Source organism: Amphiura filiformis, chromosome 12, assembly GCF_039555335.1.
Source record: "Amphiura filiformis chromosome 12, Afil_fr2py, whole genome shotgun sequence".
Taxonomy (NCBI): Eukaryota; Metazoa; Echinodermata; class Ophiuroidea; order Amphilepidida; family Amphiuridae; genus Amphiura; species Amphiura filiformis.
Genome location: NC_092639.1, coordinates 18,441,834 through 18,467,504, shown reverse-complemented (window position 1 = coordinate 18,467,504; position 25,671 = coordinate 18,441,834). Strand labels below are relative to the sequence as shown.

The window sequence follows — 25,671 nt, the reverse complement described above, 5'->3', positions numbered from 1 at the left end:
TAAAATAACCTTAAGTTACAAAACAAGCTATTTGAATTTAAAATTAAAACTCCGAAATATTTATCTTATCTGTACACAAACTTGCTTAAAATAATTCAACTTTTCCTTTATCCTTTCATCAGTTGTTAAAAACTATGATAATTTTTGATAATTATGTCATTATGTGATATATACTATGAAAGTTTAATGAGCATTTTAAAACTCTCCAGAAACAAATGACAAAGAATTGAAATAAATTTCATTTTACAGGGTTTACACTTTTATAGAATTGAAATAAATTTCATTTTACAGGGTTTACACTTTTAAATACACTTCATTAATTTAAAATGTTTTCATTTATTTATTTTCTCTTGACAGTGGCATGGACGGTCAGCCACCGATCCCACCATTCCCCTTCAATATACGACGACAAATGTACAAGGGCAGAGGGCGCCCTCAGATCATTCCCCCGATGTTCATGAACGCCTACGATATACGACAGAATCAGCACGCCAACCAGCATCAGCTTAACGTGTGGCAGGAGAGAGTGTTGCTACGATGGCGTGATGATACCATGGTGTATGTCCCAGATGGGTCAGGGAAACCGGGTGTGTGTATCATGGAACCTCAACTTTCCCTGGGACAGAACTACTTTGAAGTAAGTATTTTAAGTTTATTTGTTTTTTTGTTTACAAATGTCTCATGAGTACCGGTATTGGAAATAAGGGGTGGGGCAGTCGGTGAAATTGATGTTGGCTAGCTGATAGTGGCGGTACCAGAATTTGGTGGGGGTTTTTTTTGGGGGGGGGGGCGAGGGGGCTAATTTTACACATAAGTGTCACAAATATATGGACCAGTTTAACATCAGGAGGTGGGAGTTTAATTATTTTGGGATGGGGTTTGCTTCAAAATACTCTTTCATTCCTAGGGTGATTTTTGACCCATAAGGATTTTTTGTAAAAAAAATACCCTGTCTTTGGATATTTTTTCAATGCATATGGACCCTTGTCTTCAGTGAAAAAGTGTACCCCCATGTCTAGGGATTTGAACAGACCCATTTAGGGCAGCATGTCCCAATGAAATACATCAACATTGATGTACCCCATAGGCACATGATATGGTTGGGATAATGATTTACTTTAAATTTTTTCTTCTTCTTCTTTTTTGCCCTTTTAATTTTTTTCAGGTAAATTACAAAAAATAATGTTTATTTACATGAACATTGTAGGGGCAACAACATAACAAATGTATGTTATTTTCGTAGACCATAGTGTACCTTTAATATAACCACAAGAATTAGATGAAGTAATGCACATATGACAGTCCATTTAATATCATTGCATAACTCATAGTTAAAGTATTACAAAGATTTTACCCCTGGCCATTATTGACAGCAGTGAGAGAGACAGTGATGCTTCATGAAATCAAAACTGCATGGCTTCATTTATTTTCAGTCACATTGCCAAAGGTTGCATGCTTAGTGTGGATAGACATTACATGTATCCTGGTTTCATGGTTTAACATAGAAAACTGTGTGACGTCGTCCATTGTGGCTTTATTGGCAATCTCAGTTTCCATGAATGGTAATTGAATGGTTCATGTATTGCTCATGAAAATGTCGTGATAAAAACAAAAACATTTTAAATGTGTTTTTGTTCCTTCTCATTTGAATAGTAATACTGTTCAGAAACCCTGTATTAAGATTACAATGAATCTTCATATTTGCTTTTCAGTCATAATATCCATCAAATACCGTATTTCGTCAAATAGTCGCCCCCCCTCAAATAAACGCCCCCCCACCACTTTTTTCAACCAAGATGTTTCAAAAATGCCAATATTTCCATGCTATCTTGTGTAGTAAGCATACCAAGTTGCGCACATGGTCGATAATAGTGTCAATAATTGGCGAAAATCTGGATCAGAAACCCGGAAGTGAGCCAGAAGTCAGTGTTTCTAGTTCATAGTTCGTCATTTTCGCGTGTGTTTTTACTTTTATACCTAATGATTTTAACGGGAATTATCGTTCTAAAATTGACCTTGAATAAACGCCGCCCCCCCCTTGGGAAAATGTAACGCCCCCGGGGGCGTTTATTTGACGAAATACGGTAGTTGTTTTGTATATTGCCAAAATTATATTAGTAATAATTGTCAGGAAAGGTTTAGAGGACACAGTGGCTCAGTGGTTACGGCCTTGCCTTGGACTCATAATCTGAGAGCTTGCTCCATGTGCGTGGGTTCGAGTCCCCGTCCCACCACCGTGTTGCGCCCTTGGGCAAGGCGCATTACCTTGCTTGCCTCACCCCACCCAGGTGCAATGGGAAGCTGTTAGGGGTAGTCCCAGTCGTTGTACTGATGAACCCTGCACCATTTGTAGGCAGCAAACATGGTTCCGACATTCTAATGACGGCGGAATAAATGTAAAGTGCTTTGAGGCTGTTTACGACATATACCGCCAAATAAATATCTCCATTCATTTATTTATTATATTTCTGTCCATTTTAAACTGAAATAAGAAGGTAAAGTGAAAGCAGCTCCACTGGCTATTTTGGACATTTAACATGGAGTTCTATATGTGGGGACGGACTTATTTTACAATGGGCAAATTATCACATTATGTCAAAATTACTCTATTGACCTGACAGACACTAACAAATCTGCCTGATTCCATTTAGGTGTAAGTTTGGACATGTGTAAACATTACAAATATGACCAAAAAAAAGATTTGAAAAAATTAACCAATTTTATTTTATAAAATCATACATTATGACATTAATGATGTAAGATTTCCTCCTTCGGATATTTAAAGGGGTAATTAAACATACAAATTTGATTGGTAAATATCAGTTCATTATAAACTCAAAAACAACAATGTCCCATATATATGGTCCTTGTTTCGCTTGACATGGTCACAAATATGAAGGTTTAAATAATAAAATACAAATAGGGTAAGGATTTTACGGCACCAGAATTGATTTTTTTTTGGGGGGTAAAGTGAAATTGGGGGGATTGGGAAACGCTTTCCTAGAAATTAGAAATTTTTGCCCCAAATGGGCAATTTTCTCTCGGTATATTGCCCAAAATTGGGTAAGGACTTTGGTAGGACCAAGTTCAGGATTAGGGTTTGGGGTAAGGGATAGAGATAATGTTACTAAAACAATGATGCACTAGGATTTATATAAATAAGTAACATTCAATGATAGCAACATGCTTTAACCCAGCCAATATCGTATTAAATTCTCAAGTCAGACACATATCAACTGTAATTTGACCAGATCCTGAAAAGGACAAGGTTTTTGGCTAACCACAACAATTTCATTTAGTACAATTTTTGTGCATCAGTTTTCTCATGTTTTTATTTTTCAAGACACTTTCTGGATCATACGTGTTTGAACAAAGTATTTGTTCACATTTTCAATTCAGGTTTTTTTTACACATACTATGTACTTTATCAGTATTTTGTTATTTTTTTGAATAATTTTGTTCAAGCTACACACGTAGAAACACAAAATTTATTGAGGTGTAAAAAAACTTACTTAATTTACTTCCTATCTCTCAATATTAAACAAACTGCCCAAGTCCGGTTATCTGTCCAATTTCACAGATGATCAATAGAAATCTATTTGTTCCAGTTTATTTTGTCAATTTATTCCCATATGCTCCTTGCTGGACGTGATGCAATTTTGTCTAGAAAATAAATCAATGATTTGATGGCTGAGTGGCATTATAACCAGACTTTGGGGGGCAGCAAAAAGGGAATCAAATGGGGAAGCTTAATATGGACCCAAGGTAGAAACCAACAAAGAATAAACAATACTTGTCAACGTTTTAAAATGCATTGCTCCACCCCCGGCTCCACCCCCTAATGATTCCCTTTTTGCTGCCCCCAAAGTCTGGTTATAATGCCACTCAGCCATCAAATCAAATTTATTTTCCAGACAAAATTGGATCAAGTCCAGCAAGGAGCATAATTCAGAGAGAAATTTAAGTATATTGCTCTGTTCTTCCATATGGCCCAAATACGCAGGAGTTAACATAATGGTGTGACCATTGCAAATAAACTTGAAGTTTGCACATAAACATAAAAAGGGAACGTTTTGATGGACCGGACCAAAGCATAGGCCTTCAGGCCTATGACCAAAGTCATTATCAATTTGTAAAATTTGTAGCAAAAAAAATACAGTAACTATTACCGTATTCGTTCCAATAAGCGCCCATGCCCCAATAAGCGCCCACCCAGGGTATTTTCAATTTGCTAAAGGGTACCATTAATGTTGAAGTGACAGATAGATGTCGATACAGTGAAATAGCTGCAGGACTACAAGTCCTGCGTAAACTTGCAATACATTTTCTGCATACCCAGAAAAGCTATTAGAACATCTCAGGACCCTTTTATAACATACGTAAATTCGTCTAGTAAATGCCCCTGACGAAAAAATTAGGTAAACGAGGCAAAAAATAAGCGCCCACCCAAAATGACTTTGTTCAGCACCCTGGGTGCTTATTGGAATGAATACGGTAATAGTATGATCAATGTTTTTTGAAATTGCACGTACATGTAAATGATATTAGTAAATTTATTGGGAAAAAATTGAAAAATTACCCATGGATGAATATTTGACGCCAAGATGTAAGGGCTGTGCAATAATTATTTACCCCGGGGTAAAATTTCAAACGGCTCGCCAAAAATCGCTGGCCCCCCCTCAGCCCGCCAAACATCGCTTGCCCCCCACTCGGCTCGCCAAAAATTCTTTGCCCCCCCCCCTTGAACATGCCAAATTTTTGGGATCCCAATTTGCAAACCTTAAATGGTCTAGATGTATGTTGCGAGCGCAGCAAGCAGGAAAATTTGCATATTTAAGCGTTTCCGTACTGTATTTCTAAGCCTTTTTAGACCGTTTTATTAAAAAGGCGCCCCATGAATGTGTGCCAAAATCGCTTTCCCCCCCTCTCGGCTTGCCAAAAATTGCTTGCCCCCCTTTCGCTCGCCAAAATTTCTTGCCCCCCCAATTTTACCCTCCCCAGGGCTCATAATTATTGCACAGCCCTAACTTTATTGTGGAAATGCCCAACTGCTGTAAAATAAAAAAAAAAAAAAAAAGTTGACTGCACTGTTTATAGACCAGGATCAATCAGTAGGAAATAGGGTATTGCCAAGAATTTGATCTTACATAATACATGATCCAAGGTGATCCTTGCCAGGGTTGCCAAACCCGCGATCTGGTAGCCCAATTGGGCGACTTTTGAAGATTTTTCCCGCGACTTTTGACAATTTCCTGTCCCATAGAAACCAATGGTTAAGAAAAAATTTGGGCGTCTTTTCAACATTGGCTCCCGCGATTTCTGATAGTTTCATGCCCCATAGAAACCAATGGTAAAGAGAAAAATTGGGTGACTTTTCGATTATTTGACCCGCGATTCAGGCTGAAATCTTTTGGCAACCCTGATCCTTGCCAGTATTTCTATTGACTGGCAAATGTACTTTTGTTTTATACAGCGCTCGAGTTATTTAGCATTGTACCACACTCAAGTGTGTATAATGATGTGAGGTAGGAATGAGTAGATGTAGGGCATAGGAAATGGCATTTCGTTTTTCGCTGAATGTGTACCGTACTTACTTGTTTGTGATAGTAATGTTATGCACATAAACCATTGCTAGAAATTGCTGGCAATTTGAAATTGGATTGTCATAATTTCATCTCGCAATGTTGAGCGGTGCTGAGCGGCAAGAGTGGCTTTCAGAGTCACGCCGCTGCCGCTCAGCGGTATGCCGTTCTGCAAGCAGACAATTGCAAGCGGCATGATAAAGCGTCAAGCCGCTCAGCGGCAAGCGACAGAAAGTATGAAACCAGCATAATGATGTGAAGCTGAAAGAATGCAAGACTCTTGTGAAGACCACAGCAGCGCTACAGAGCATCACCTGACACAGAGAGATAGAGAGAAGTTCATAACCAAATACTATTATTAACAACAACATAGCAATAGAGGTTATCCACTTCACTCATGTGTGACTTCTAACAATAGACGCTGATTCCCGTAGTATTCCTCATTCAAAGGAATTCAATACACAACCTCGGAGTTACCTGCATGACTTTGGTGGGCTATTTTGAAACAGTCATGGTTGCACATGCAGGTACTTCTTTTGAAAGTCCTAAACAAGGTATAGCAGTCGCTGATAGGATATGCAGCTTATAGAACACGGATAACCTCTATTGATCATTTTTCTTCTTTTCCTCTTTTTTTCAGGTTGAGGTTATCAATGTTGGGTTAGGTAAAGACACATTGCGGATTGGTTTAGCCTCCATAGACCATAGATTAGATAGTCACCTAGGGGAGGAAGGCAACTCAGTTGGGTTCTGTATCAATGAGGGAAGCCTGTAAGTATGACATCTTCTGTTAAAGGTGGGTGACCAGATTAACAGCATCAACCCCCCCACTTTACCCCATCAAAAGTTTAATTTTTTTCAGGTAACTCTAGAAAAATTGTAAGCCTGGAATAAGTTTTGTTTTAGCGGTATGAAAAAAATTATGGTAGTTTGATGGTTGCCACCCCGTGAGTTGTGTGCTATTCTGTGGGCCACTAAATAAAGCATTTTCCACCCTGATGAGACAGTAACGTCAATGCACATTTCATTGGGTGCAGCTAAAAAACGCTAGTGTTCACTCAAAGTGCTGGCGTACACATGCACACGCTTAAAAGACGCTGTATAGATGCGCAAGCGAAACAGCTGCCTCAATGCTTTGACGTCACTGCCACATCAGGGTGGAAAATGCTTTAGGATACACATTTTTGCTTCTACAATCCAAATCGCTTGAGAACATGGAATAAGAATGTTTGAGTGATGCAGGGCTGTCAACTTTTGGAATTGCTTGGCGTGAGACAGAGGCGTACCAGGATTTGCCGACTCCAATGTTCATTTTGTACCATGATTATTTGAGCCACGGCGCTCGGGAATGTGAAAAGCGGGGGGTAGGAGCAACAAATTATTAATGATGATGCGTGAGATTTTACTCATATTCCAGCTTTTTTGCGTGAGATTTACTACCTAGGCGTGATATTATACTACCTTGGTGTGAGACCGTGAAAAAGTGATCCAATGTGTGAGACTCACGGCCAATGCGTGAGAGTTGACAGCCCTGAATGATGGGACTGAATGGGAGGTAGAAAACATAACATGTTACAATCAGGCCACAATCTGGTCATGCCCTTTTAAATGCACATGTATGGATTAATAATGATAATGTGTTGTTTCTAGGTTAATGAACGCGTATTACTTATTGGGAGAGAAATTAGACAAAATAATGCACGCACGCTGATGTTGATGCGTCTAATGCATGAGCCCCGAAGGGGGAGTGCAATAGACGCATCAACATCAGCGCAAGTGCATTATTTTGTCTAATTTCTCGAGCAATAAGTAATACAAGTTTATTAATCTATTTCATACACAAGAAGAAAAAAACACATGATTTTTACTTTTTTTATATATAACAAATTATCACTAAAAATGTTGGAAAACAGAACCAAATATAAATGCATCAACCCGCCCGAAAAATGAATCAATCCTACGTGACGCGAACGCACACGAAACACTGCGAGTAGTACGCGGAGTGCACAATATACACAATCAATGCATGTTTCATACTTTTCTAACAGCTTTTCTGATTGGCTGCTTTGATATAGGAGTGTATGAATAAGTTACAGTAGCTAAATTTGCTGGTGTTGTTTCAATTTTGTTTGGTCTAAGACTACACATTTGTATAACATAAAGAATGCTTCATGTTCAGGAGACTTTTTGTATTAGGTATGATTTGTGAAATACTGATGCTATGAATCGTAGTTAAAATTCATTTCTTTATGATAGAACCCATTTGAGGTTATAAATTCTAATTTCTTATCTGTGCAGTCCCTAACAAGTCTAGCACTAAAAATGCAATTTATATTGAATATTAATTTATTTTACTTTTGTTTGGCTAAGGGAACAAACCGAAAGATCGATGACGTCCTATAAACGAAACTAGTTTCGTTTAGGGGGGGATGGGGTAAAAATACTCGATTACGTTTGTACAAAAACATCGGTCTGATAACATCGGTCTGAGAAACGAAACTAGTTACGTTTATAGGACGTCATCGATCTTTTGGTTTGTTCCCTAAAAACATAACATTGTACGATTAGAAAATGCCTGTTATGCGCTTTTCTTTGCACAAAAACACAAAAGCATTAAAAAAATGAGATTTAAATAGAAAATATATAGTGCTATATAATATTGTGTAACAGATTCGCACTAAGCATTTGTAAAATGTAGGCTATTATGATTATAATAATCAGTCATCCCCATCATAATGCATGCTCTCATCATTTTATGGATCATTTCTTATCTGATTACTTACAGGTTTTTCAATGGTGCTGCATCGGCATCTAAAGCATGTAGGAATGGAGACCGTGTTGGCGTTGGCATAAGGCTGGAAGAAGTCATGGATGAAGGCATTACTGAAAAGTGCCCTGTGTTCTTCACGCTCAATGGGAAAGAGGTACACATAGACACCCACCCACACCCCCACATACGCACCCCACCCCCACACATGTATGTATAGCCACTGACAAAAGTGGACAGCTATACGAGTTTTCACCATCAGCTGCGGACAGACACTTTTGAATTTATTTTAAATCTAGTAACACTGTCCAAGAAGCAGTGGACACCCACGGTTCCTGTGCGTCCACTGCTACAGAGATTTATCATGTGTCCTCATTTGCCAGTGTTTAGAAACATACACAACCGTACTTGTAAAATGTGCCATCCATGGATCCCACAGGTACACCCAAACTTAAGTTCAAAGATGGCAATGCTAAAAAGTTTCAAAAACCTCAATTCACCTATAACAGGTGTGGGCATTTCCTTTTTAAGTAAACATGGATTAGATATTCTTTATTTTTTTGTTGTCCTGGTAATTTATAAAATCAAGTAAAAGAAAAAAGAGTTTGTTCAATGGAAAGATTATTTTCATTTGGTGAAATATTAATTGTTCAATTCAACTCACCAAATCTATGTTGAATTGAACAGTCCATATTTCACCTCATGACAATATTCTTACAATTACTCATTACCATTCAATATTAATAATATTTTATATTGTAAAAGTTTAAACTGACTTTCAGTACAATAAAATCAATTAATATAACCTTGAATTATATGTATGACATATATCTTCATCAGAAGAAGTCCTATGATGTTGTGTTGGACTTTTGTTTTGACCATTGGTGATTTTTGGTCATATGAGGGCATTGTAATGTAATTGAACAGGGCAAGTCTAACACAACGTCATAGGACTTCTTCTGATGAAGATGTGTGACTGTGTCATAGGCATGTTCATCGCCACTTTTTCAATATCATATATCGCCAGCAAAATTTATCGTGATAATCGATAATGGCGATAATGAGGGAAGCTTAAAAACATTTTTTTTACCAATTTTCTGTTTCGAAAAATCATGAAAATATTGTTAAATATTGTTATATATAGTCTGTATTTGGTGGCGCTATTGCTGCTATTGTCATTGGTGCCATTGTCGGGTTGGTAACTCTCGGTGTCGTCTTCTGTGTCATCTGCCTGCTTTTCGGTTTTCATTTGAAGATACATTTTTACCATCAAATTGTGAAACTATTATCACGATCGCGATAAATTTTCATTATAGACGATAATAACATCGTGAACATGCCTACTGTGTCACACATCGGAAATTCAAGGTTACTTGAATTTATTGTGCAGAAAGTCAGTTTAAACTTTGTTAACGACTAACATGTATGAACTAACATTAGACTATATAAATTATGTTTGTTATATTCAGATAATGAAGAAGGTCATACCTATTCCTGCGAGGGGCATGTGTCCAGCCGTGAGCATGTGTGCTGCCGGCCAAATAGTACGCTGTAAAGCCCGCTCTGATTGGACGAGTCAAGAAGAAGAAATGGTGATTGACAGCTGTGAAGATGACTGGGGACGATTGCATGATGTAACAGTACATGGACAGGTAATAAGGGATGGTGGCATAGATTAGGCCAAAAAAATAATTGTTTGTTTGTCCTCCACAGCTTTGAAAGAGGAGGTGCAGGGTGGGCGGAATTTTTTTTTTTTTTTTAATTTTTTTTGATATTCCTGGATTTAGCTAGAGCTAAAAGCTTCAATCATTCACGGTGACTTAAAAAAACAACATTTTGTTTTTTTAATATGCAAAGTTATAGTTTGTGTTCATGTCATAGTCTTTAATGATTTCAAAATGGATATAAATCCAATGTATTTTGAAGTCATTAATAATAATAGACTATGACATGAACACAAATTATAACTTTGCATATTGAAGACACAAAATGTTTTGGGGGCTTTTTATTTTCAACCTTGAAAGATCCTAGCATTTAGCTCTAGCTAGGTCCAGAGATACTCCAAATCTGAAAAAACAATTGAATTTTTTATTTATTCCAAAAAAAATTGAAGAAAAAAATTTGGTCAGGCCTTAAACTGAGGAGTGGACGGTGGAAGACAAACAAACAACTTTTTTTTTTTTGGCCTTATGAATATTCAGTTGGTAATTGGGTAAAATAGTGGGATGAGTAAGATTTAAATAGTGGGATGAGTAAGATTTAATCTTTCCCTAGAGAAGTCGCGGTCATTTTCAGAGGGCTGAGATTGCTCTGAAGATGGCACTCGCTAGAGTTCCGAAAGCTCAGCCTTCCAAAAAGGACTTCTCTAGGAAAGATTAAATCTTGCTCATTTTTACCGACCTAGAGTACCAAGTAATTTCAAATCGTAAAATAGTGGGATGTTAGGTTTCTTTTGATTTGCCAAAAACAAGAAGAAAAAAGATGGAAGGTGTAATTGTCAACTAGATTAAATCCATCAGTCATCTACACTGTGTATATATTTGTATTTGTGTTATACTCGTAGTGATGATTGAAAAACTTACCATTCGTATCGTGTTGGTCTCAATGAGAATATTCTTGCGTGTCTTTGGTTGTGCACCATAGCACGGATGACTAGCATCACCTGTGTACCGCGTCGTTAGAAAGTGCCATTGTGATAAGATCGCACTCTAAAAATATGTGTTCAATAACAGGGATTGAGTTTTAAGGCGTGCGAGTGCGATTCGCACGCGCCGCACGCCTGAAAATACGCCGAGGGGTGCGATTTTTCGCACACCTAAAAAAAAAAAAAAAAAAAAAAAAAAAAATTTTTATTTTTTTAATTTTTTTTAAGTTTTTTATTTTTATTTAGAATGTCCCTGGAACTTAAAAATGTCCCTGGAAATATTTTTAATTTTTTTTTAAAAATATTATAAAAAATTATAAATTTATTTTTAAAATAGGCAAATTTATAATTGATGTTCACATTACAACCTATTTATGAAGTAAAGAAGCATACAAAACAAATGCATTTTAAAATCATTCATAGATTATTATGTGAACATAATTTACAAATTTGCCTATTTTAAACAAGAATTTATAATTTTTTTAAATCTTTTTGTAATTTTTTTTTAATTAAAAAAAAAATTCCTGGGACATTCTAAAGTTCCAGGGACATTCTAGGGACATTCTAAATCCAAAAAAAAAAAAACTAATTAAAAAAAAAAATTACAAATGACACTAGCAATAAGTCCAAAGTCCAGGGACATCTATGCAGTATACACCATTCATTACCCCAGAGCTTTTACCATGGCCATTTAAAAAAAGTACATGTATGTTGTCACAATTGCTAAGTTTTAGCTGAAAATGAAATCATAGTCATACACCAGTTTTGAAAAAAGCACACCTTGGTTTATTTAGGTGTGCGATTTGCAGCACACCTAATACAAGCGGTTAAAGACAGCTTTGCGTCCTATTGTTATTGCATTGGATTATAGATACATCAAGTCAATCGATTGTTAATGGTTCTAGCATTCACAGCAACACCGTTATAATCGATACCCGAAGTCCCGGATATACAGTGCATGAGTGCACAGCTTTATGCGTCAAGACGTGACCTGACAAGGCCAGGGTCACGGCTATAATAAAATTGTAGGCCTATATTCTTTTTCACTTTAACATGTTTAAGGCCTACTTATTTGTAAATCCGTATTTTACTTTGTTATAAACATTTTGCAGGCTTATGATTATCCTGATATTATTATATTCATTCATTTATTTACTAATTTATTATTTTTATAAATATATTTATTTATTCCTATGTAGGGGCCTAGGCCTATTTATTTAGGCCTATTCCTATTTATTTATTATTTTACTAATTTGTTTTCTTATTTTATTTATTTATTTATTTGTTGTTTGTTTTATCCCGGGGATGTGTGGGTGTCATATAAAGTTTAAATTGAAATATAATAAATAAAACATTAAATGCAAATTAGATTGTATTTATTTATCTTTTTATGTCTATTTATTTATTTATTTGTATTCCGAGTTACTTATTTAATATTTTAATATTAATCTATTCACAACATTATACTCTATTTAAACTCTATTTATTTATTTATTTAGAAATTGATATGTAACAATAGGCCTATATTAAGGCCAAGTAAAAAAATAAAATGTAGGCCCCCCTATATGTGTTCCTGGTCTATTCAAGTAGTATCAATAGGCCTAAGTGTTATATTAATTATTATGAAATATTATAGAAAAAGTTTTTATCTGTAACTTGTATAAGATTTTAATCATAGGCCTAAGTTCAACACCCGGTTCAACAAGTGAACATGGTTAACAAAACATTTTCTCTGACTTTTTATTTTATCATAAGTTCTAATTTAGTTTTTGGGCTGGAATTTGGAGGGAAAGTGTGTCTTTTTTGTATATAAAAACATGCTATTGATTGTGAGGGAATTTAGCTCGCTTCCCGGGAAAGTTAATATTTTTTCATCCATGCTGTAGGCCACGTGCCTAAATATCACGCGATACTTGCATGCAACTGCCTACTAATACTTTTAAATTTGTGCTCCAGAAAGATTTGTTTTCACAACTAGTGAGAAAACTTTTAATCATAGTTGTTTGTTTATTTATGTTATATTTTTGTTATGTTTAGTAAGTTGAAAGCTTGTTTTAAGCTTATAATTTAGGACAACATATTCAGTTCAATGCTTCATAGATTATGATTAGATTACCCTGCCCAACCCGGTCTGGTAATGGATATTCTGTACAACAGTCGGCTCATTCATACATAGCTACATTTACATAGGCCACACAGAAGTTATTTGGTATGCGAAGTAGTTATTGTGAATGCAGAGAATCGATGATCGATCGACATGTGTCATGTCAACTCTGAACAATTGCACATCATAGCTCTTTGGACTTGATAAGAAGTGTTGTGGTCGTGAGGTAATCTTCTATAATCCAATGCAATAACAATAGGACGCAAAGCTGTCTTCAACCACTTGTCACCTAATAGCACACCTCGGGTTATCCAGGCGTGCGATTTACAGCACACCTGTCACATTGCAAAACTCAATGCCTGCAATAACACAGTCAAAAGGTAAATTTTGACACAACAGCACAGTCCAACACTTGACCAGGGTTCCTGCGGTCCTTGAAAGTCCTTGAATTTGACAATGCCTTTTCAAGGGCTTGAAAGTCGTGGAAATTTGCACAAGGTCCTTAAAAGTCCTTGAAAATTGGAATTTTTCCTAAAGTTGACCAAATTTGGGGAGTGGAGAGGAGCTGTCACTTTCGTTAATATGTGCCGCATGGAGAGCGGCATCATGATTTTTGAGTTGTGGTAAGTCCTTGAAAATCATGCTTTTGGACCTTGGAAAGTCCTTGAGTTTTAAAGCTTCAAGGTGCAGCAGTCCATTTGACAAAAGTGAAGGTGATAGATTTTGTATGATTGCATGTGTAGCAATATAGATACTTACACGTAGGGAGTAGGAGTATGTAGATTATGAATGTAATTGACAGACATTGATATGGCATGTATTTTAGCTTATCAAGTCATGTATACAAAACAGATTTAATTTACAAGAGAATTCTCCAACTGTTGTGAAAGGGAATTTGAGTTTTTTAAAGTTAACCTACTGATTAATTGCCTTTTATTTCTGCTGACTTTTATCCTCCAATCAACAGGTGCTAGCCTATGCAGGTCGAGGGAAGACCATAGCAGATGTTGGTTTAGCACAAGCACAGAAACCTCTCAGTCCTACCAACCATTACTTTGAGTTAGAGATAGTGGACCCAGGGAAGAATTGTTACATAGCCATAGGACTTGCCAAGAAAGATTACCCCAAGAAAAGGCATCCAGGGTGGAACTTTGGATCCATTGCTTACCATGCAGGTAGGGATTGGTTGATTGATTGATTGATTGATTGATTGACTAAGTAATCTTATTTAGTGAGTGAGTAAGAGAGGGAGTAAGTGTATGTGGGAGTCATCATGCAAAAGAGAAGGAGGGTATGATCTACAATCAAGGAAAAAAATAGTTGGCAAACCTTGACAATATGTTGTAACTCTTAGTTCAGTGAAATTAGTATAACTTAGTTTGATGAGATGTACAAATTTTCCTCTTTCCCCTTCCCTCCCCATTCCCCTTCAATCAATGTTGGGAAGACTGGAGAGCCCAATGGCAAAAGTGCTTTCATCAACATTGAATTGGGGGACGGGGGGCAATTTACATTTAATAGTATGCCAGAGTGTTGCAACATTTTCCTTGATTGTAAAAGATTTTTTTTTTAATTTTCATGGAATGAGTGAGTGATTGTGTGAGATTGAGTGAGTAATTAAATAAAGTAAGCATTTTAAGTGAGTGAGTGAACAAGCATGTGAGAGATGAAATTGTCAATCCAATATAGTATAGATCAAAATTGAAAATAATTTTCTGATTTTGTTGACTTTTATCGCCCAGATGATGGTAAAATCTTCAAAGGTAGTGGTGTAGGTGACCCATTTGGTCCTCGGTGTCATAAAGGTGATATCATGGGATGCGGCATCATGTTTCCAAGGGACTATAAAATGGACAGGTAAGTCTTATGCATAATAATTAAGGGATTGTTCCTTACAAACCAAGGGGACATGTGGATAAAAAGTGGTCATAGCTAATGAAACAGAAATGGTTACAGATCACAACACTCATATCTCTCTTGTCAACAAGCTTAATGACAATAAAATTATGATGATTATTCTGAATAATAATATATGTGACCATCCACATCGAAATGCTCGTAATGTCGGCCCCTTGGTCAATTTTGTTTTCTTCCGTGTTTAGAAAATATATATCATAAGCATTACAATGATATATCATTTGACTTCAAACGATATCCAGAAGCGGAGTTATGGCTTGTTAAACTTTGCTCCTTCAGTAAAAAGGTACATTATTTTGGTGCTTCAATATATCTCTTTTCTATATATCTCTTTTTCTATGATTGCTGGTATTAAATATCAAATGGTCATAATTGGCAGTCACTTCAAATCATCCCCAAGTCAAGGAGGTTCAGGAATGTCCTCTCATTGTTAATTGTTGGTTAACCCACCACTTGAACAGGATTTAGCCAAAGCAAACAAAGACTAAAGCTATTTACTATAAGTATAAGCTTATTATCCTCTTCAACAATAGGATTAAAGATTGGTATTTGACTGGACTGAAATGAGAAACTTGTAGGACAATTATTTAGGTACATTTTGAATACAAGCTTTATGCACATTTTGGACTGTAACTCGAAATATAATTTGCCGACTTTACGAGCGGTTTGAGATGGATGGTCACATATTCAGTTATTCTGAAATAATTATCTTGCTTAATATTTTACAGTGCTCATTCAGTGATTTTGGTGCACAAACTTATAAAAGGTATATGGCCTCTGTGCTGTTTTAAGGCATGATCGGTGAATGAACAATCTCTTAACATACATCAGCATAAAAATGAACAGATCACAACATGTTTCTAGGGACATATTTAGCATTGTTCCTGTACATGTTTAGTGAAATTGCTAAATGTGACATGGTTCTTTTGTGTCAAGCGGCATCCCTAGTTGACAGTTAATCTTGATTCACCCTATCTGCATTATAAGGAAGTAAAATATAAAGACAAAAGCATTTATATTACATTTACTTTTTGCTGCCTTGCCTTACACATTTCATGCATTATCTATTTTGACATATTTTATATCAGCGATGATGGAGATAGCGATGATGAAGTAGCAATTGTCAAAGAATGGCAGGACAGGGGACCGTTTAACAGATTTAACCAATTGGAGCACAGATTAGCCCATGACAACTTTGACGTGGGAATCTATGACTTCCCTGACGACGACGAGTACGAGGAGTATCTATCAGATGAAGAAGAAGAACTGGAGGAGTATATTGATAAAGTACAAACTGGAACCAAAGTACAAGTAAGTTGTATGATCAGGATTTTCAAATCATGAAAAAAAAATCTGGCAAATATCAATTTTGTAGCAGCCAAAAAGCAACATTTATGCAAATTAGGGTTGCACCATAAGCATATTATAAACCATTCAACAACGTCTATTTAATATTAAACAAGTGTATGAATTGCTTTTTTCTGTATAATTTTCAACAGGTGTTTTTCACAAGAAATGGTACAACTATCGGTCGCAGGGACGTCCAGATTCCCGCTGGTGGCTTCTATCCAACCGTCGGTATGCTGAGCCTGGACGAAAAAGTGCGGGTTGACCTTCGACCTTTGAGCGGTTGACAAAACTCACAATCCCAGTGCTTTTGTATTTGATTGTTTTTATGTGAGCATACAATCTGCAGACCAATATAAGTTAATTTGTAAAGATTTGAACTCAGAGGTGTAAAAATAGTGACAAACTGAGATACAGGGACAAGTTTGGAGTACATGCTGAATTGGTGACTTGGACTTGGGTTTTGTATATGGCCATGGGCCAACCAGTACACTCTTTGACTATACTTAATTCAAAAATTGAAAGAACTTGCCAATGTGTAGTGAAATGGCATACATGTAGGGGTGAACACAAACATTACTGATTTATATGGTATGTCACACTAGTACTCCAGTGGGTTTACTATACGAAGCAAATTACTTCAGCGGTGTCCATCTGCTCTGTCTGAATACCGCATAAAAAGAATTAGGTCATGCGATGCTACGCAGCTTGACCAGCGAATGAGGTGCCGATGTGATGATGACGTGATTCAATTACCCAATCAGAACCCCACTTACGTGTACGCCATAAAATGTGCTAAATTAGCAGACTGCTGAAGTACTGTGCTGAAAACTATAACATGTTCAACAACTTGTGTCCATTCAGTCACTGAGTAGTTAGCTCTTTACGCATACACTCAACTCCAAAAATCATCACATCTGGCAAAGTTTTCTAGAGTCAGTACTAAAACAAAACCGCGCACATGTTGTCGTATGTCGTAGATGAGTATGTTTGATAAAAAGAAGATAATTTCTAGCAATAATTTGATCTACTTAAATGGAGCTGGCTGGCCAGCACTTGAAGTACATGTACAGAATGCTAGATATTTTGCTTGTATTCAGCATCTTCCTTGTCAAAAACATTGTCAAAAATGTTTGTCACTGAGTTTATGCCTTTGTAAAACCAAATTTGTTTTATAAAATTTCAACACAAACATGTTGTGTTAATGCGAGGAAGCGTAATAGTCGTGATCAGTGAAACCGTGAACTGTAACAGGTATGGTCATTGAAGCTGTTTAAATCCTGTGCAACATTGTCAGTAATGCCTTAAACGTTTCTCACCATAAGGCAGACATTACTTTACATCACACAGTGAATTTGTTATTTCTAGTATGTTGGCCCTGAGGATGATCCATGAGACATGTTTGAAAAGATTGCTACTAATTCATAGTGTTTCACAGATCATCTGATTTATATTGATTCATACTTGCAGCATATGCTGCAGACTATTGTTTTGTACTTTAACCATGATTTTTTTGTTTGACATAATAAATAGCTATGTAAGGTCAACAAAAATGTGTGGGTTACAAAAGTTTGGGCAATCGCAATTTTCACCAATATTTTAACAAGAAATTTGAAAATGCTTTCACTAAACAACTTATGCGACTCATTTAATACCAATTAGACATTATTAAACCATGACATATTTAAAAGAAATGTTTCCAATATTACTGTCCAAAATTAAGCTGTGAATGTATGAACTTATGCAATCAATAAAACTTCATGTGTTTTTGCAACATGTTTATATTGGTCTGTAGGTTAACCCCCTGAGCACTACCTGCCGATCTAACATTGCCTCTGATTGGTCAATTACATGATATCTTCATTTTAACCACCAATCAGAATGAAGCTTTGCAAATAATTCACTCCAATTTTGTGTGTGTGGTGAAATTATTCTAACAATGTTGCTGATTGGACCAATTGATAATGAAAACTTCTTTTTGGCCAATCGGCAGGTAGTTCTCATGGGGTTTTAAAATTGCTCACAAATGTTGATATAAACCTTGCTTAAAAAAACAGAACTCATATTGGTGTTATAAGACTGTAATCCATTGTGTGAATTGTGGTGTAACCAGCACAGCTCTTCAATTGTCGTCGTCGCCGCCATTGTTGTCGTCATTTTGTCCTTACATTGGAAGATAACCAACACTTCAATAACTCAATGTGTGTGTATATGTGTTCCTGTACATAGGCAATTTGCTACATGTGATGGATTTAAAAAATGTTCAAAAACAATGTAATAATAATGTAACTATTTGGGATAAGAGAAGAAATCGGGCTCTTTCCAGAAACCATGTCCATGTGGCAGGTTAATTTACCTCAGTGAATCAAATTAGCCTTGTAAGACCAGGGAAGTGCCCCTGGTGAAGCATGCCATTTTCTTGTTCATAATAATCTGATCTAACATTGCCTCCGATTGGTCAATTACATGATATATTCACTTTAATCACCAATGAGAATGGAGCTTTGCAAATAATTCACCCCAATTTTTGTGCATGGTGAAATTATTCTAACAATGTTGCTGATTGGTCCAATTGATATTAAAAACTTCTTTTTGGCCAAGCGGCAGGTAGTTCTCATCTGGTTAAACGTGGATCAATATTAAATTTTTTTTGTAAACTCACCATTTAGTCTACTTCTAATTACGATCCAACCCTCCAGGTGGAGAAAGACTAGCTCTGCTTCTCATCCTTAATGGGTGCTCAATAAAGATCTTATCTTAAAAATCAATGTTAAAACCATGACCTACCCTCTCTGAGCTGTATTAGATATGGCTGGCAGCGGTCACTAAATATTTTGCGATCAGAGAGAAGGGCAGGGCAGTCTTAGGACCTGTGGTGATCAGAGGGTTTGTGTGTGGTTTGGGCCGCTATGAGCATGTGCCATTCACCATGAGCAAGGAGTTGGATTTTTCTGTCGGCGCTGAACAAAGAAAGTGTTAATACAAGGTGGGGAGAACCTGATTTCTTCTCTTATTTGGGATGCAGCATTGCAGTTTGCCTCAGGTGTGGTGTATGTAGATTTAACCAAGTAGATGTGATGCAGAAGCATGCCATTATATGTTATGCTTGTGTCATGTGTAGCTATTTCACTATATGACACACTTGTGTTACAGGTAGCTATTTCACTACATGTCATGCATGTGTCACATGTAGCTATTTCACTACATGTCATGCTTGCATTGTGTGTAGCTATTTCACAGCCTACCTGACCAGGGGTGCCTGTTACTAAACTTTAAAATGCATCGTAAGTGCAAACCAATGGGAACGCTAACATAAAAATCATATGGAACACTTCCGATGGGTTAGTATTTGGGTTGGGTTTAGTTATTCGCTGTCGTAGTGCACGTTAGAATATGACTGTTGCTATGTCAACTGAATCTTTCTTTGTTATGAACCACTGATCGAAATGATCATAATACAAAAGCCTATGGCCTATCAACATTCGGAACAGGTGTATGAGCCCAGGCCTGGAGCAGTAACCAATGGTTACTAACATGTACTACGACAGCGAATAAGATGCATTGTAAATTTGTGTGAAATGCGCCCCTGGTGTCTGGTATTACGCATCCAATAGCAAGATAATAAACATTGGTTGCGGTTCGTTATTCTGAAAGGTCGTTTTTCAGAAGGATCATTACTCTGAAGGTTTATTATTCCGAAGGGTCAATACTCTAGAGGCTTGTTACTCAGAAAGGTCATTACTCTGAAGGTTTATTATTCCGAAGGGTCAATACTCTAGAGGCTTGTTACTCAGAAGGGTCATTACTCTGAAGGTTTATTATTCCGAAGGGTCAATACTCTAGAGGCTTGTTACTCAGAAGGGTCATTACTCTGAAGGTTTATTATTCCGAAGGGTCAATACTCTAGAGGCTTGTTACTCAGAAGGGTCATTACTCTGAAGGTTTATTATTCCGAAGGGTCAATACTCTAGAGGCTTGTTACTCAGAAGGGTCATTACTCTGAAGGTTTATTATTCCGAAGGGTCAATACTCTAGAGGCTTGTTACTCAGAAGGGTCATTACTCTGAATTTACAGTAAGGTTCAGAAGGGTCATTACTCCGAATTTATGGTGGATCTTTATTCCGAAATTGGGGAGTAATGATCCTCCTGAGTAGCAACCCTTTGGAGGATTAGTCCTTCGGATTAACAAAAATGACCTTTCGGAATAACAGTCTTTCGTAATAAAGACATGCTCCCGTAAACATCATGACCAAAGTTAAGTGTGTTGTTTTCCTGAGGCAACCTGCAAGACAGCCCACTAAGCAGCTGTTTGTATAGTGTCAATTATTTTGTATGAAAATAGGCCTAGAGTCCAAACTTGATTTTGTACATTTCTGTATGTATAATGTTTAAGATGATTATTATAAAGATACAACATTTAATTATGTGTATTATATTTCCAACCTAATTTTGGTTGTATATTATTTGTATATGTTTAATATGATTTGTAAAGTGGAGAGAACAGTGGATCAAGCCAACTTATTGGAATTGGTTTAAAGGATAAAAAAGTACTAAAAAACAAACTTGTAATAATGTTATTTAATACATGTAGTATGGGGTATGACAGGTTCGGATGCCATTTGGTTATTTTGTAGGTTTGAGGATTATTCTCTTGAATCTTCAGCCAATGCATTAACCCTGTGGGCACTACTGCCATTGTTACAGTATCTCTGATTGGTTATTTACATGGTATAATCATTTGAGTAACCAATCAAATTTGAGCTTTTAGATCGCCAGAGCAGTGTGAAGCTAAATCACCTTGTTGACTATTCTTACCATATCTCTGATTGGCTAAATACATGGTATTACCATCTTTGTAACCAATCAAAATTGTTTTTAGAGACTGATAATTGGGCTGGTAGTGCCCATGGGTTTATACAGAAGACATGTTTGAGATTAGCGTACTTGGTATGTCAAACCTTGCACAAAAATCTGAACATTTTTAAAGTTGTATAAAATCTTTGTTTATTAGACAATTATTTTTGTCTAACAACTGAAAACTTAAAATTTGCCAAAAGAATTGTAAAAATTTAATTTTCATATACACAACTCAAGTCCAGTGTGTCTGGTGACATGTTAATATTTACAAGTTCTGCCCTGATCAAAGAGGTTAGATTTAAAGAGTACAGACTCCCAATAGCTGTGTACTTATTGATATGGTAAATCCATCATATTTATTTGTCACACAAGTACACCAAGATGTATGCCTCCAGTATTTATTGGCAAAAGCCCAAAATTGGAACAATAAATTGCATACTAATAGGCACAGAATGAAAGAACAGACTGATGTGGAAATGAGAGCATAAACTGGACAGTTGTAGTCCTAGTAGTTCATTGCATCTCGAGTGGCCCAGGGTAAAGCCCATGTAGACATTTTTCGTAATTGCCCACCTTTCGCCGTAGATGGAGTAAACATGGAATTTGCCCTCGCTTTCAATATTTTTTGTCATGTGACATACCCCATCTACGGCGAAAGGTGGGCAATTACGGAAAAGGTCTATATGCAAGACTATCCATTCCTTCACGGTGAAATATACCTATGTTACCATCTGACAATGGCATACCTGCCAACTGTCCCTATTTAATAGGAACTCCCTATTTTTACTGAAGCAAAAAGCATAAAAGAGAGCGATTTTACCACGTGTCCCTATTTTTGCAAAAATATGACTGTAGTACATGTAATGTATAGGAAATTCAGGAATTACCCTATTTTCAGATATTTTCTCCCATTTGTCCCTATTTGTTGAGGTTTTAGGGTTGGCAGGTATGCAATGGTCTGGTCTGCTGTTTTCCAGGGAAACAAGCATGTCCAATTTGAGCCTTAAGCTTGTGCATTATTACTAAACCTTGCGCATACCATTTTTCACCCTGCCGTGGCAGTGATGTCAATGCGTTGAAGCAGCTGTTTCGCTTGTGCATCTTTGCGGCGTCTTTAAACATGCTTTGAGCAAATGCCAGCGATTTGAGGCTGCATCCAATGTAATGCGCACTGACGTCACTGCCACATCAGGGTGAAAAATGGTATAGCACTCAACAGGCACCAATGGCACAATGCATGGCATGCAAACAAGCACAGAATTTGATGTGCGTAGGGTGTAATAATCTGGAGCAACCTTTAAATCTAATCTCTTTGGCGCTAATTCATTGTTTCTTTTTTTTATCAAAACATACTTGTAAAATTGTAGGCCTGGTGTCACTGGTAAGGTTAGTTCATAATTTCATCTGCAGAATTTGTTCATTTTCATTGTGATAACACCCATTTTCATGTTTCGCAAGCATGGTTATCCCTAGCCTTTTATACCACCCTCTTTCGAAGAAATAGTAACATTGTAAGAACATTGCTTCCGAAGTATGTGAAAAAAACCTGCTACAAATCATCATTAAACATTTCAGTTTTATTTTCTTAAAAACACTGTAATTATTATCAAGAATTCAAGGGATGAATTATTGTTAATATTTTTTATGTGAGTGACCAAAGTGTATGTATGATTTAAAATATATTGACTTGAATACATCTATTGCCTTCCTTTTTTTGAATATTGTTCATGTTGGAATTTGTTTCCAGTTTGTATATTATGATATATAGTTTTGTCCAGTATTTCTCTCTCCATCAAGCACCCAGGTTGTAAGTGGTGGCACAGTGGTACAGGCTCTATTTCTAATCGGAGGGTTGCGAGTTCAAGCTTAAGCGGTGCCATTGTGTTGTGCACTTGGGCAAGGTGCTTTACCTCACTTGCCTCTCTCTACCCAGGGGTGAAACGTGGAGCAGTTTATGGATATTGTTCATTGAGTGCCGCCGTAAGGTATGAGCATGCGTTGGGCATTGTATGGCAGCTGACATATTCTAACAACAGCGGAATAATTTGATACATGTAAAAGGCAGTGTATAAATGTCAACATTTATTATGTATGTGATGTGAGTTGGCACTTTGCAGAAACACACATGCGACTTGTTCTGATTAGAGCAATTCAAAGTTGGCAATAATGAATTTGAGATATAGACCAAAAAAGGAGTGAAAATCAGACCATCAAACCAGTGTGAAGTTAGAAAGAAAGGGTCTGTGAGAGTAAAAACAGTTCTGTGCAGAAATCCTACAAAGTAATAACGATGAATCAAGATATTATATTATCATGGCATCGGTTATTTTTTGTGTCCCCAAGCAACTGTCCAGATATAGACGAATCCAATTTCATGCATTCCTACACCTCAATGGCAGCCATAGCTGGGTCCCCGTCGGCTCAATCTCACCTAAAATGTGAAATGATGCGGCCTTGGAGGGTATTTCGAACTGCATTCTATCACCCGTGTTACACATAGACAAAAGAATGATGACAGTTTACAACACAAAAGAATCTAACATCGATTTTTAAGCGGCTTTAATCCACCCAATTGGGCAGTCACAACACCAGTTTGGTCTTGCGGGGACCCAATAATGGCCGACCAAATCCTGACCATGACTTGGCTCGTTGGATTCGTCTATAAATATGATACCAGTTTTGAATCAGTCAGTAGGGAACTACTAATACACAAGCTGTTTTTGGAAATTTAAGAAGTGTTAACTATGGATGCTTGTTGGAGAGATTTACTTGTACCATTCTACTTATTATTGTGCTGTTACATTTGAAATCCATACTCCCCTCTGGAAGACATGACCTTTAACCTATTGTTGACTCCATCTACACCCCATGTAGGAGATTATGTCTTCCATAGGGGTGTATGGATATCAACTGGAATAGCATATTTGTATTTTATATTGATAACATTAAGAGTTCCCATACTATGTTTATGTCAAAATCTTTCAGTTTCTGATGGCCCTTATATGCAAGTGCTAATAAAAAGAGACTGCAATGGTTATGCATATTGGCCAATGAAACTGTTGGCCAATGAGATGATCCTGATCTATCGTGTAATGTGATTTGTTGAAAACCTCATGCAAATCGGATATACTGAACGATATGTAGACATGGAGCATCTTTATACACTGGCTAAGTGATGTACTTGTAATAATCAGATTAACTACAATAGCAATAGGTGAAAAATTCTTTTGAATATACCGCGCTGTACTAGTACGTTCATGTGGTACCTCTGCATTGAACCATATCATGCTGATCACTCACAACTGTAAGATTAGTATCTTTGAAAAGACCAGTATTGTATTCAATCTATGATTGCAGACATACACAGGTGATGAGTGCAACCTGCTTGTAGTGCAGCGTGATTTATTCAAAAATTGTTTTCACCTATTGCTATGGTAGTTAATCCGATTATTACATAACCACCACGTAGGTCATATAGGACCTGTATGGTTATAGGTGTGATACGTCCACCACTATTTACGTATTTGTCAAATATTTGGGAACCTCTGGTACATTATTTTTATATACAATTATTGTAATTTTGTAGAAATTATAGGTAAAGATTTTGCCACCAGCCCATCTTAAGATTTTTTTGTGTGTAAAACATATATTTTGTGAATTAATTTAGTTAATTTTCAAGCATAGTAAAGTGTATTATCCAATTTTTGACATAGAATCCAAGTGTCGGCATGTTGATATATATGATTTTATAAATATATTTTATGTAATTTTTATTTACAATACAAAGAACTAGTCAGTTACTGAACGTGTTCAATCACAGCTGGTTGTTTTAAGGGGCGGGGTGTGAACGTTTGGACAATATTTTTTGTGGGACATGAGAGCACATCAGACATATCGAATCGCATTCTGAATACGAAGAATGTCCTTCTGATATCAAATAATTTTGAATTTTTGAAATTCGCGATATAATACACATTTTATGGCAAATGATTAAAAATTGATATTTTTGATATTGAACAATGTAGCTGGAATGAAAAGCTGACGATCAATTGAAAATTGTGACCTTTTGTATTAAAGATATGGATTTTTTCCCCAAAACACCAAAAAAAATTAGGTCTTTTTGGGGAAAAAAATGTATATCTCCAATATGAAAGGTCAAAATTTTCAATTGATCGACGGCTTTTCATCCCAGCTACATACACTTTAAGTACATATCATTAGATTTATACAGTTTACTTCGAGGATTGTTAAATATCAAAAATATCAATTTTTAATCATTTGATCTCAAGATCTATATATTGCTGATATCAAGGGTTAATGATGACATTCAGTACTTGCATGTTTAAGCTATATTCAGATAGACTATGTACTTAAGCATATATGTGTACATCCATATCAAAATGATGCATTTGTCGGCTGCTACATGTGTCTTATTTCAAATAATAGCTAGGA

The 25,671-nt window shown here is 36.5% G+C and overlaps 1 protein-coding gene across 1 annotated transcript in view; it reads left to right on the top strand.

The window, feature by feature from the left end:
• LOC140165893 (SPRY domain-containing protein 3-like) overlaps window positions 1-20,552 on the top strand; it is a 53,373-nt gene extending 32,821 nt beyond the window's left edge. Inside the window, exons 2-9 of the mRNA XM_072189238.1 lie at window positions 358-637; window positions 6,223-6,353; window positions 8,368-8,506; window positions 9,819-10,001; window positions 14,065-14,272; window positions 14,840-14,954; window positions 16,103-16,325; window positions 16,514-20,552. Of these exons, the coding sequence (XP_072045339.1) occupies window positions 362-637; window positions 6,223-6,353; window positions 8,368-8,506; window positions 9,819-10,001; window positions 14,065-14,272; window positions 14,840-14,954; window positions 16,103-16,325; window positions 16,514-16,648 (1,410 nt within the window). The 5' untranslated portion in view covers window positions 358-361 and the 3' untranslated portion in view covers window positions 16,649-20,552. The remainder of the gene's footprint in view (window positions 1-357; window positions 638-6,222; window positions 6,354-8,367; window positions 8,507-9,818; window positions 10,002-14,064; window positions 14,273-14,839; window positions 14,955-16,102; window positions 16,326-16,513) is intronic.
• The last annotated feature ends 5,119 nt before the right edge of the window (window positions 20,553-25,671 follow it).